General features: G+C 45.0%; 1 protein-coding gene across 1 annotated transcript in view; it reads left to right on the top strand.

Moving 5' to 3' along the window:
• The window catches only part of MAPRE1 (microtubule associated protein RP/EB family member 1), a 30,544-nt gene that overhangs the window by 160 nt on the left and 16,227 nt on the right, over positions 1-14,157 (top strand). The window contains exon 2 of the mRNA XM_053890348.1: positions 6,143-6,266. Coding sequence (XP_053746323.1) covers positions 6,146-6,266 — 121 coding nt within the window. The 5' untranslated portion in view covers positions 6,143-6,145. The remainder of the gene's footprint in view (positions 1-6,142; positions 6,267-14,157) is intronic.

The following is a 14,157-nucleotide window of genomic DNA, read 5'->3' as shown; positions in this document are numbered from 1 at the left end:
GCCGGGCAGGCACCGGCGGGCCTTGCGGGCAATGCCTGGGCCGCTCCTCGAGGCCGTGCAGATCGGGTCGGATGGGGGAAGGGCGGGGCCGTGACCCGGCGCGCGCGGACTGGGCTAGGGGCGCGCGCCGAGTTCTGCCATGGGCGGGGCCTCGGGCCGGAAGTGGGGGCTGCCCCTCGGTAGCGTGGGGGCTTCTGGGCCGCGGCCTAGGTGTGGGACCGGGACAGCGGTAGCGGGCGGTTCCGGGTTGGCCAGTCCGGGTAAGGGGGTGTGTGTGGTTGAAGTGAATCCTGCTAGGAGCTCTGGGGACCCCCACTGTAGGAAGCTGTCGCCTGGTGGTCAAGCGTTCGGTTTTGAATTCAGACCTGGGTTCCATTCCTTGCGGTGCGACCTTGGGCAGGTGCTGGAACCTCACGGCCTTAGTTTCCTCATCTGTAAAACGGGGACAATGATAAGACTACAGAAAGCTTTTATCACATTATGGGGCAAGAAGTAGGCCAGCTCAGTGGACTCCTTCCTTTCTTCATGCGGTATTTGTTGAGCGCCTACTAAGTACTAGGTGTTGTTCTGAGCGTTGGCTATAACCCAGGAGCAGGAGGCAAAGGCGTCTGCCTTGTGGTGGGGAGACAGATAGGAAATAAGAAAATGAATATATGGACAAGATAATTTCGGGATTATTTCATATAATTACTATGAAGAGAGTATAACAGGGTGATAGGAACAGTGTTTTTCCAGTCCCTGCTTCACAGCTGCCCTGAGGTGCTTCAGGTCAGAGTTCACCCTCTGCCCCATTTTGAAGATGAAGATCCTGAGGCCCATTGAAGGGAAGGTACACTAAACCTGACGTTCACTTCCTGTTGGGGTGCTGTAAGAACTGTGATAATAATACACTTGATCTTAGCCAAAAGGCCAAGAAGCGATAGAATTTGATAATAATAGCTATTTGCTAGTTGGGCATTTGCTGTGTGCCAGGTATTGTGTTAAGTGCTTGCTGTGGCATTGTATCATTCAATATCACACTATCTCTAAGAGATCCTATGTTCATTTTTAAAAATCTTTTAATGTTTATTTTTGAGAGAGAGCGAGAGAGACAGTTTGAGTGGGAGGGAGACAGAGGCAGAGAGAGAGGGAGACAAAGAATCCCAAGCAGGCACCAGGCTCTGAGCTGTCAGCAGAGCCCGATGTGGGGCTCAGACTCACAAACTGTGAGATCATCACCTGAGCCGAAGTCCGAGCTTAACCAACTGAACTACCCAGGCCCCCCTGTTCATTTTTTTTTTTTTTAAATCTATTTATTTTGAGCAAGAGAGAGCATGAGCACATGTGCGCACGGGGAGGGGGCAGAGAGAGGGGGAGAGAGCATCCTGAGCAGGTTCTTCACTGTCAGCACGGAGCCCTGACCCGGGGCTGGAACTCAGGGCTGGAACTCATGAACCGTGAGATCATGACCTGAGCTGAAACCACGAGTTGGGTGCTGAACCGACTGAGCCACCCAGGCTCCCCAATCCCGTGTTCCTTTCTACAAATAAGGGACTGAGACTCTGAGAGGTCAAGTGATTTGCTTTATACTGTCCAGCAATTGACCGAAGCCACATCTGTGATGCAAGAGTCAAGGCTCTCAACACCTGTATTATGCTACCTCCCTGAGAGCTAGTGTGTTTCATACCAATGTGCCCCTTCTGGTGGTGTGTCAAAGTGCCTGGCACAGTTTCTGGCACACAGAGAAGCTCAAGACCTGATGTGCTTTTCACTGGAGTGTTTTCACTTAGATCTCATGTAATCCTCACCACCACCTTGTGCAGAATGTATTGTTCACCGTTCACAGGTGAGCCATTTGTGATCCAGAAAGGGTCACATGGCTTTTGTCTGGTGGCACCTTCCCTCCCCCTTTCCATAGGGCTCACTATGGTGCCTTGGAAGTAATAGGGTGCTCCTCAGCCAGCATCCAATCAGAATGGGTTTCAGAACCTGCAAGGAGAACTGTGAAGGAGGACAGATACCTGGGGAGGTTAAAGAGCTTTTTCAAGGCAGTTGAAACCTGGATCATGGAGCCTTCTAAAGGTGAGGCTTGCATGATGGTCATGGGGTGTGCCATTGAAGCCAAGCGATGGAATTCTTACGGGGGAAGCTGTAGGTAGCTGTAGCTCTGAGAACTAGGCTCTGTTTTGACTGCCTGGAAGAGCCAATTAATTGGTTGAGTCAGTGGATGTTTATTGCATGTCCACAGGGTGCCTGACCCCATGTATTTAGTGGCTGCAGAGTTTGCGGAGCACATGGGACCAGGTATTAATGTACTGCTAATGAAAGAGTTTTAAATTATATGATGATGAAAGGCCATTAACGTTTTCTGAGCTGGGGTGTGGTCAGGAGACACACGTGGCTTAACCAGCTGCTTACATTTTATGGTAGCATGACACATACAATACCCGCAGTGTGTATGAATGTGGCCAAAATAGATTACAAGTGCTTAGCCTGTGACCGTGCTTTTTGTTTGGATCTATCTGTCCTTGGTCCTTGGTAATAGTGTTTTGCACACAATATGCGTTACATTTATTCATTCAGGGATTTTAAACGGGGGAGACACTTGATCGGATTTATGATTCAGAAAATTCTTTGTGGCTGCTGTGTAAGGACAGATTGAAGCAGTGAGACTAATTTGAAGGCTGCTGCAGTGGATCGGGATAAGAGATAGTGGGGCAGGTCTTGGGCACTGTTTTTGGCACTGCAGGTAGGAGGATGAGTGAGACAAGGCCCCTCCCTGCCTGGATCTTGTTTGTTTAATACCTGGTATGTGTCAGATACCACACCGAGTATTTTATGTACCTTACCTCATTTAAACCTCACATCGTAATTTTTAGATAGGTGGCATTCCCTCGTAAGGTAACTGAGGTGTACTGAAGTTAAGTACCTTGCCCTGGGTCATACAGGGAAAGAGTGACAGCCTCACACTCAAACCCGGCTCTTCTTAGCTGGAAATCCTCAGCTCTTTTCATAGAGCATATTGCCTCCTGGCCCAAATCTGAAATGATTCAGAAATGAAGAGATAATGACAATCCAGTGTAATAATACCTATCATAGAGATTTGAATGAAGTACTGTGGGATCAGGAATTAATTTCCCAGTGGAGTCTGGAATTAAATTGTGTTGGCTTCCTGTATAAAATGGTTTTATCGTCTGAATGTAAAAGCTCAAGAGTGTTGACGGTTTGCTTTCTGAAAAAAGTGTACATGGATACAGTTTTCTGTCTTTGACACTGTCCTGCCCACCTGAAAACAAATAGCATTTATTGCGTGCCTGCTGTGTGCAAGGCACTGTGCCAAGTGCTGTGGGGGATAGGTGAATGGGGGATGTGAGAGCACAGACCTGATGAGTTATTTATCCTGCCAACCCTTAGTCACCCCTGCTCATAAAGAGGAGATTGGTTGGGTAGATCACTGTCTCTTCTAGCCCTCTCATTCGGTAGCTGTGTGACTCATGAGGCTTGCAGAAAACCGGTGTGGGAAAACCAGCTCATGCAGTAGGCACGAGGTGGATGGAAGGAAGTGCCACGAGAGAGCATGAGGTCTCATGATGGTTCCAAATTTGCTTTGAGTTTTTGTTTCCCCAGTTGGTAATATTGATGTCTCAGGAAATGAGAGAAATTCTAAGTGTCAAGGTCACTATGAAATCCAGTCCTTTATAGTTCGTTGTGTGTCCTCCTGGTAATTGCCCAGAGATTTCATTGGGTCTGGATTAACCTGACCTTAACTCACATTGCTTGAGTTTTCCTTTCCCACAGTCCTCTACCAGCAGTTAAGTCATTTGGTCTTTTTCACATGTCGGGGAGTGAGAATTCTTGTCCCCTTCAAGGTTCTTCTAGCTGGACTAAGAATCAAATTGACATGAGACAGATTAACAGGAGAAAATCAAATTTAGTAGGTGTATATATGGAGAATTTGCATCGTCATGGGAATTCCAAAGACCGGCAAAATGAGGTCTATATGATCCTCTAAGGAGGGGTCTGGGATTTCAGAGGAAAGGAATGCACTTCACAGGGCGATAAGAGCAGGTAATTAGATGTTTGCCCTACCATACAGATGGGTCACTCATTTATCTCTGCTAATAACCCTTTTTCTTGGGAAAGACCCCCAGTTTAGATTCTTCTGTGTGATTAAGGAAGGGACAGAAGTTTTTTGTGCACACGGGGTCTCAAGTGCCTTCAGCTCAAAATAATCCACATGCCAAAGTGGCACGTTCTGGGGGCGTGGGGTTGGGGGGCTGCCCTGAACCCCTTCACAGACTTAAATGAGAGTGTGATTCTACCCTGTTTAAATCCCCACAATGGATTCTTTAACAATTACAGAATAAAATCGAAACTCCTTACCTTGGCCTGCGGAGTCCTGACGTGATCTGGCGTCTTAATTTCTTTTTCCTCTTCTGTTCCTGCTCTCCTCCTGGCTTGCTGGGCCACAGCTACCTTTCACATCTCAGTGTGGCTGTGTCCTTCTGAATCTTAAGCTCAAACATCAAGTCAGAGAGGCTTTCCCCGACTACATTCCCCACCACCCTTATTTCCTAAATGGTTGATAGGAAATGACATTTGTTTGTGGGTTTGGTCTGTGTCAGACTTCCACCGATAGAGTGTGAACTACTTGTGGGCAGGCAACTTGTTTCTCTTGCTTTTCCATTTCTTTGGCCCTTGAACAGTGCTTGGTGTACATTTGTTGACTGAATGAGGATGATGATGGCATCCACATTTAATAGCATTTTAAGTTACTGTGTTTCTGTGTGTTTGTTGTTTTGCACCCGAAAGCCTAGCAGAAGGTTGAGGGGCAGCATTTTCTAGTGGCTGGGAGAGAATGTGGATGGTGGGGCTGGACAGGTTTGGCTGCCATTCCCAGGGTTTCTATGTTGAGCCTCTCTCCTCATCTGTAAAATGAGGAGAACGAGGTGAACCTTGCAGAGAGTTGTCGGGGTAAATGACAAATGTCTGTGAAGCTCCTTAGATGTCTTCCTGTCCCCAGGTGGTCTAGCAGAGAATAGCAGCAAGGTCTCTTCACTGTAAGGTTATTTCCCAACATGTTTGTAGTACTTAGGGTTTTGAAAAGTTTTATTTACTGTTTTGATTAGAAAAGTGGATATAGTCTTTAAAGAAAATATGGAAAATAGTGAAAACCAAAAAGAGGAATTAATAAAAGCCCACCATCTGGGGGTGCCTGGGTGGCTCAGTCAGTTAAGCGTCTGACTCTTGATTTTGGCTCAAGTCATGATCTCATAGTTCGTGGGATCCAGCCCCACATTGGGCTCTGTGCTTACAGCTCAGAGCCTGTTTGGGATTCTCTCTCTCACTCTCTTTCTCTCTCTGCCCCTCCTCTGCTCAAGCATGTGCTTTCTCTCTCTCTCTCTCTCTCTCTCTCTCTCTCAAAATAAATAAATAAACATTAAAAGAGAAAAGCCCACTCTGAAGGAAACTTCTGTGAACATTTTGATATGGTAATGGGTAAGTTTGGACTGACATTTTCTTTTTCTTTCTTTCTTTCTTTCTTTCTTTCTTTCTTTCTTTCTTTCTTTCTTTCTTTCTTTCTTTCTTTCTTTCTTATTTGGGGATAGAGAGTGAGAGCGAGTGAACAAGGGAGCATGCGAGCAGGGGGAGGGGCAGAAAGAGGGGGGCACAGAATCCCAAGCAGGTTTTGCACTGTCAGCACAGAGCCCAATGCGGGGCTCAAACCCATGAATTGTGAGATCATGACTCAAGCCAGAATTAATAGTCGGACGCTTAACCGACTGAGCCACCCAGGATCCCCTGGACTGACATTTTCTGAACAGAGAACATTCTTGTTCATGCATTAGCCTTCCTTCATAAAGCATTTAATCATCTCTTTATATAGTGTCTTTGTTATCTTCAAATTTTATACAAATCACATTAGAATGGGGCCTAACTTTTAGGCTGGTGGGTGTTGGGCAATTCATCCAGGGTCATGCTTATGTGTGGCACTCCAAGCTGGGGTGGAATCGTAGTGTTTGATTTGGCCTCTTGGGGAAGAATGCGAAGCTTAAAAATTGTGTACTACAGGTTTGGGTGACTCCAGGAAATGGCTTGCTCTCCCTTGCATGCCTAATAACGTGAGCCCTTCTCTTTTCCTCACCTGCTTCCTCACCTGTAGAAGATGGCAGTGAACGTATACTCAACGTCCGTCACCAGTGATAACCTAAGTCGACATGACATGCTGGCCTGGATCAATGAGTCTCTGCAGCTGAATCTGACAAAGATCGAACAGTTGTGTTCAGGTAAGAGAAGTCCACTACGCCATTTTTCCAGGAAAGCCTGCAGGTCCTTTAGGAGTGCACAGGCCTGTATCTGACTGCAGAGGCCACTGGTTCAGGTTCTGTGTCAGCCCTGCCCTAGTTCCACTTCTAGAAGGAACTGTGCTGAGAGGGTGCTTCTGGCCCGCGTGCCACCATCTCTACATCCTGCCGCCTGCTGCCTAGCCCGGCTTTTCCATCTGCACGCTTGTGCGTCCAGATTTGAAATATTTTATTTGAAGATGGAAATTATAATTGTTCTAGTTTTGTATTTTATCAGTGGCATTTCTTATTCCCAAGTAGCACAAGACCAAAGACCTGCAAATGCCATCTCAACCACAGTTTTATGGAACTGTTGTTTAACAAGGATTTCGCGGAGAGGTAATGATTTAAAACAAGAACAAAAACGTGTTTTGTTTTTGTGTATACTAATTGACATTTAGAAAACTGAAAAGAAGAAAATAAAAAATGCCCATAGTTTCAGTATTCAGAGAAAACTGCCCTTGGGGTTTGCTTTCACTTTTCTGTGCACATATATATATTTGTATATGTCCCAGCTTTTTTCAGTTAACTATGTTGTGAATGTTCTCTGGTGTCATTCACTGTCATAAAAATGACTTTGTTGTTTAAAGTTTATTTATTTATTTTGAGAAAGAGAGAAAGCATGCATGCACACATGAGTATGGGAAGGGCAGAGAGAGAATCCCAAGCAGGCTCTGCACTGTCAGCACAGAGCCCGACCCAGGGCTTGAACTCACAAACCGTGAGAGCGTGACCTGAGCCCAAACCAAGAGCCATCTGCTTAACCAGCTGAGCCAGGTACCCCAAGAGATGACTTATTTTTTTTTAAAACGTTTATTTTTGAGAGAAAATGAGGACAAGTGGGGGAGGGACAGAGAGAGGGGGACAGAGGATCCGAAGCAGGTTCTGTGCTGACAGCACAGAGCCTGATGTGGGGCTTGAACTCACGAATCATGAGATCATGACCAGAGCTGAAGTCTGATGCTTATCCAGTTGAGCGCCCCCAGGTGCTCTGAAAAATGACTTATTTTTAATGGCTATGTACGGGGCGCCTGGGTGGCCCAGTCGGTTAAGCGCCTGACTTCGTCTCAGGTCATGATCTCACGGTTCATGGGTTTGAGCCCCGCATCGGGCTCTGTGCTGACAGCTCAGAGCCTGGAGCCTGCTTCGGATTCTGTGTCTCCCTCTCTCTCTGTCCTTCCCCTGCTCATGCTCTGTCTCTCTCTGTCAAAAATAAATAAACATTAAAAAAAAAAATTTAATGGCTACGTACTATTTCTTTGGATATGCTGGAGTTGTTTAACATCTTCCTGACTGGGGACATTTAGGTGGTTTCTAATTTTTCCATAGTGATTTCTAGAAATGGAATTACTAGATTAAAGGGTATGAACTTCAGGCTCTTGGTAATTATTTTTCATGAAGGTGTTATTGGTTTCTATGTCCCCTGAAGACTTTCTGTCTCACCTTTTGAGGGTTGTGCTACCTGCTCCTGACTGTCCTGACATGATAAGAATTGTGTTGGGGTTACCAAAACTGGATCTACTACAGATAGGAGGTGGGGTCAAAAATATGCCAGAAGGATGAGATGTGTATTCTGCTGCTCCTTCAGTTGTTAATCTTGTTTGTGGGGTAGAGAATTAGAACCCTCAGCTTCTCATGGTAGTAACAGTAGTGGTCCTTTAATTGAACGCTTACGTGCCAGGGTCATGTAAATGTTTTTCCAATATCTCTTCGTGTAACTCTCACTATACTTTCATGAGGTAGAGATGTTTATTAAGCTCAGTTTACAGATGAGGAAATGGGCTTAGAGAAATTGAGTGATAAGTCCCCAGTTATACAACCAAGAACAGAAATGAGATTTGAACCTTTGTTTAAATCAAGAGCCGATGTTCTTCAGCTCCTATGCCCTCCTTGCTCTCCGGACTTTTCTTTTACTGGTGCCATTTGTATTGATTTAAACTGACTGGTTTCAGGAGCACCTGGGTGTTCAGTTGGTTAAGCGTCTGACTTTAGATCAGGTCATGATCTCTCGGTCCGTGAGTTCGAGCCTTGTGTCAGGCTCTGTGTGGACAGCTCAGAGCCTGGAGCCTTCTTCGGATTCTGTGTCCCCTCTCTCTCTGCCGCTACCCCGCTCACACTGTCTTTCTGTCTCTCTTTCTCTCAAAAATAAACATTAAAAATAAAATGACTGCTTTCATTTGTGTGTTTTTTTTTTTTTTAAATGAATTCAGCTTCTGTACTTCCTTATTTTATAGTTAGGTTCTAGTCTTGCTCTTGGTTTCACTTGCTTGGCTTGTTATATCCCCTGGGATGTTTAATCTGGGTTTTACAGGTGGTCAGAGGAAGGCTTCATGTAAAGTTCTGTAGTGAAATGGTGCCTATGAGTCATGCTTGTTTCTCAGTCGTAGTGGGCACAGGTTGGGTGCGGGCACAGGTTGCCAGCCTTAGATCTGTGCTGCCTTTCCCCTGGTTTCCGTTCACTTCCTCAGTCCCATCACCGCATCCCCATTTGTTTGAGGCTCTTAAAGCACTTGTTTGCCCCGTGATTTGTGACTAATGTGGGGATGAGGTCATCCTAATTTTCATTGGGGCCAGCTTTTTCACCAGCAATTTCTCCCTAAAATTTATCTCTTTCCATATATATACTCTGAGGTGTATTTCACTTACTCAATTGGAAAATGAGAACTCTTTTCATGTGTAGATAAGTGGTACATATATGATCTGGCTCCAGATTTATCTCATTCAGACAGGGAGCTGTTGTGGATAGTCAGGACTGGGCATGAAGAGGCTTCAGTCTGCTCTGAGCCATGTGATTTTGGACATGTCCCTCTATGTTCTAGTTCCTCATCTGTAAACTAGGGAAGTAGGACCAGGCCCACCTATTGGGCTGTTCTGAGGCCCGTCTATAAAAATAGCTCTCAGATACTGATTCTTGCCAGACTCTGGAGGTGAGTGTAGATCTCTCTGGGGAGGGTGCATGCTTGTCTTAGAGAGGAGACTGCCCGTGGGGCACAGCTTAATGCATTACAGAGCCTGGTTTTGAACCACATTTTTCTGACCACAGAGCCTACACTCTGCTGCATACGTGATAATTTTTTTAAAAAGAAGCATTTGGAAGAGAGTTAAACAAATGTGAATTACATATCATTAATTACAGTGATACTATCTCATTAAAAACCCCTGTGAAGAATTTCCACTTTGTGAGCTGCCTGCCGTTTTTCTTACCCTAGATAAAGTGCTTTTCCCTAGCAGAAAGTGCTAAGTGCAGGACACTTAACCGTGACTTGTAAACAAACTTTTATTCATTCGTAGCTAGTTTTCCTCTGGAGAGCTGTTTAGGAGTTCTCTCCAAGTATGCAGATGTTTGCATTGTGTTTCACCCTGATGCTTAGAAAACCGGGTCTCGGCTTTCAGTATGAGACCAAACAGGATGAGCTGCAGAAACCGTGTCCCTGGAGAAGGCCTGCTGCCAGGGGATTGGAGTCATAGAGAAAGTGAGCTTCCTCAGACTCTTGAATTTCCCAAGGCCTAAGCAGCCTCCCAGTAGCCTTTAACCAAAGCTGGTGCCTGGTCCCTCCTGGTCTCACCTCTGATAAGCATAGCATCAAGCTGACTGGAATTTTCTTTCAAATACAAGCCTAGAAGGGTAGGGATAGGTTTTTCTCTGGAGAGGGCAAAGCTCTGAGTTCCTACACAACTAATGTGCCGGTTGCCTGTGAAATGGCCAAGTTTTGTCAGCATTGTGAACCCCCCACCCTCCTCCCCGTCCCAGCAGTGAAACAAGCCTTGCTTGGCTCTTGTGAGGTAAGGCGAGGATAACTTTCAGAGACAGAGTTGTCAGGTTGTTTCAAGATGTATTTCCATTTCATAGTCTCCCTGTTTTTGAGAGCTAGTCATCAAGTATTTTGGAAGAACAGCCATCAAGGAAAAACCCCTAATCACAGAGAATAATTTGGATGAGGGATTGCTTGTGTCAGAGAGGGGATGCTGGTTGCTTTTTGTCAACCAGTCCTCTGTTCCATATTCAGGCCCCTCTGCATGTTTCCAAGGGTCCAGCGTGGTGCTTTGAACCTGTAGAGTGGCCCTCACTGAATGTTCTCGTCTCCGCTTTCTCGGATTGTCTTCTGTTCTCTAGCCTGGCCTCCTCCATGGTTCCTGTGCTGCACAGAATAGGAAAGGTGTGAGGTGTGCAGACAGTCCCTGGCAAATGCTAGATTTCCTTTTTCCTCAGCTGGTTGCAGGAGCCCTCGAGTTTCTCTAAACAGCCTGTCAAGCTTGCTCATGCTGCTCCGAGTGTGACCACGCCCCTAGCCAGGCCTCCTCCGCTTTTTCTCCTCAGGTTTTCCAGACACTCATCTGGAGCCACGATTCCACTGTTCTTCTAGTGTTTCAGGCCTCAAAAGAGGCTAATTCACCAAGTGCAGTATGTCTTCTGAGGGATGCTTTGGATCCCGCCCCTTTTCAGTTTGCTTAGTGCTGCCACAGTGGCCTAGCTAGGCACACGTTCCCCTCGGGTTCCCCTGCCCCCACTCTCTCATACTACAGTGGTCCACAGCCTTTCTCAGAGACCCCAGCCCCCCCTTCTTCTTTTTTAAGAGAGAGAGTGTGCCTGAGTGGGGGCTAGGGGCAGAGGGAGAGGGAGAGAGAGAATCTTAAGCAGCCTCCATGCTCAGTGCAGAGCCCAACCCTGGAATCATGACCTGAGCTGAAGTCAAGAGTTGGTGGTTTAACTGACTGAGCCACCCAGGTGCCCTGAGACCATGTTTATTGAGTCACGACTCTGTTCAAGAAAGTATCTCTTCCAATTTTTTGCCTGACTCTTCAAGCACCTCCTTGATAAAGTTTTTTCTTTTTTTTAAAATGTTTATTTTTGAGAGGGGGGGAGTGTGCGTGTGTGTGCACGTGCACGGGGGAGAGGCAGAGAGAGAGGGAGACAGGATCTGAAGCGGGCCCCGAGCTGGCAGCACAGAACCCAATGCCGGGTTTGAACTCATGAACTGTGAGATCGTGACCTGAGCCCAAGTTGGGCATTCAGCTGACTGAGCCACCCAGATGCCTCAAGAAATTTTTTTCTAATATAAGTAATTTAGGTCGTCCTTATGGAACATTAAGAAAACCATAATTTGCTGTAATGTCACAATTAGTGATAGTCATTGTTATCTTTTAGATGTATTTTCCCCCTTAATTATGGCTTTATTTATTGAGCACTTACAATAGGCCAGACACTTTCCAGAGTGCTTTACACATATAACCTGGGAGATAAGGACTGTCATCGCCATTTTATATGTGGAGAAACTGAGGCACAGTTAAGCAACTTGCCCAAAGTCATTCATTTTAGCTGTACTTTCAGTACTTTCCTATAAGCGTTAAACATAATCGACATACACTGTATATATAGTTTTTATTTTTTGAATAACTGAAGGTTTCAAAGTGGTTTAAAATTCAAAAGGAACAAAAAGATAAAGATAAAAAAAGATAAATTGAAAAGTTTCCTTCTAACTCTGTCAACTAGTCACTCCCATTTTTGCTCCAGAGAGAGGGTATATGTACAGGCAGAAACATCCATCCATATTTTATGAGTGTGTGTTCTCTTTTCCTCCTTTTTACACAGATGGTAGCATGTGTAATCACATTATATATTCCAAAGTGTTTCCTATCCATATAGCTGATGCCACTTTGCTTTCTTTTTGTCTGTGTAAGACCTACTTTCCTCAGAGCAGTCCCCTGTCAGTGGACATTTGGTTTCTTTCCAGTCTCTTGTTCTTACAGACCCTTAAATTAAATAACAAGTACAAGCGCATGTATGTGTTGGACAGTTTTGTTTCCTGCTTTTAAAATCAAAATAGGATTATTTTTCCCATGTTAAAATATCTTGAGCCTGATTTTTTTTTTTTTAATTTTTAAATTTTTTTGTTTTTTAGAGAGAGTGCATGTGAGTGGGGTAGAGGGGCAGAGAGAAAGTTTTTTTTTTTTAATGTTCATTTTTGAGGGGGGGGAGGGAGAGGGGGAGGGAGAGAGAGAATGAGACTATCTTAAGCAGGGTCCGTGCTCAGCGCGGAGCCCAACATGAAGCTGGGATCATGACCTGAGTCAAAATCAAGAGTCGAATGTTCAACCAACTGAGCCACCCAGGGGCCCCTTGAGGCTGATTTTTTTTTTTTTTTTTAAGTTTATTTATTTATTTTGAGAGAGAGGGGGAGGGAGTGGGAGAAAGAGGGAGACAGAAGGGGGCAGAGTGAGGAAGGGAATCCCAAGCAGGCTCTGCACCATCTGCACAGAACCTCACATGGGGCTTGAACCCATAATGACCTGAGCAGAAATCAAGAGTTGGACGATTAACCATCTGGGCCACCCAGGCGCCCAAGGCTGTTTTTAATGTCTGCGTTAATGGCTCCTCATAGCCCTCTTTTTCCAAATTTTATTCCTCCTTTAAGATGACTGATGCCTCGCCTATTCTCTAAAGTCTGAACATGCTTACATTTAGTAGTTAGTGTGTTTTCTGTGTGATGTGTTAGAACCTTGGGAGCTCTTCATCTGGAGTCTTCTGATAGACAAGCATCTCTCGCGTGGAATGTTGGCTACAGCTTTCATCTCATGCTTCAGGGCTCTTCGCACCCGAAAGGATTGAGGACCAGTGCACTTGAGATCTCGCAGGCTTTTGGAGTAGGGGTTGCACTGTTTCGTGTTCTCTGCTTGCAGCACAGATCTTGGTAGGGGGGTGCCGTAGCAGTTGGTGAGACTCGTGGTTGACTCAGTGACATAAGCTGGTTCTGCCCTAAGTCCGTCTACATCTTCAGGCCACAGATTACGTGGGCCTGTTCTCCTGCCACAGATCGCTGGGTCAGCAGCCATCTGAGAGGGGCCCTGCTTATGTTGCCAGCCTTTGTTCTTAAGGCAGACTGGACTGCAGGCTCCTTTTAACCTGTTCTGTATCCAGTTGAGACATTTCTAGGCCAGGAGTTTTCAGCCCTTTTGTGAAAGGCAGCTGATAAATTTTTTTCTTTCAAACATTTACCTTCTTTTTTTGTGTGTTCTAATTATAGAAGTAATATTTACTGGGGCTCCTGGCCAGCTCAGTCAGTGGAGGGTGTGACTCTTGATCTCAGGGTTGTGAGTTCAAGCCCCATGTTGGGTGTAGAGTTTACTTAAAAACAAAACAAAAAAAATTTTAAAGTAATATTTACCATAGTACATACTTGAATATTTAAAAGATAGAATGCATCCAGTACCATCCCCCAGAGATGGCCACTATTTAGTCATTTTTGATCTAAAAAACAGTAATTTCATATGGTTTAACCTGATAGGTTGTATTTTCTTCTAGTTGTTTTTCTATACATATGTATTAAATGACTATTTATATATATGAAGATATTTTGTAGATAAGTTTTTTGTATCTTGCTCTTTCTTTTAATATTAAATCTTGAGTTCCCCCCCAAAATAAAAAAATGTATTTAAAAAAAATTTTTTTATAGTTTATTTATGTTTTGAGAGAGAGAGAGAGAGAGTGTGAGCAGGGGAAGAGCAGAGAGAGAGAGAGAGGGAGACACAGACTCCAAAGCAGGCTCCAGCTTCAAGTTGTCAGCACAGAGCCAGACGCGGGGCTCAAACCCACCAACCACGAGATCATGACCCGAGCCGAAGTCAGACACCCAACCTACTGAGCCACCCAGGCACCCCCCCAAAAAATGTATTTTGGATACTTGCATAATTTCTCAGGAAGATGGTGTGCTAATTGATTGCTCTTACTGTTGGACATAAAGGTTGCTTCCATTTTTTTTTTTTAACACCCGTGAATAAAGTTAGCATAGTTTTGTAAGTGAATCTTTGCCCTATTTTTTTTTTTTTTTAATTAACT

Source organism: Panthera pardus, unplaced genomic scaffold (assembly GCF_024362965.1).
Source record: "Panthera pardus isolate Hobbes unplaced genomic scaffold, ASM2436296v1 HiC_scaffold_25, whole genome shotgun sequence".
NCBI lineage: Eukaryota > Metazoa > Chordata > Mammalia > Carnivora > Felidae > Panthera > Panthera pardus.
Note: the sequence above shows the minus strand (reverse complement) of the source record. Positions and strands in the feature narration are given on the sequence as shown.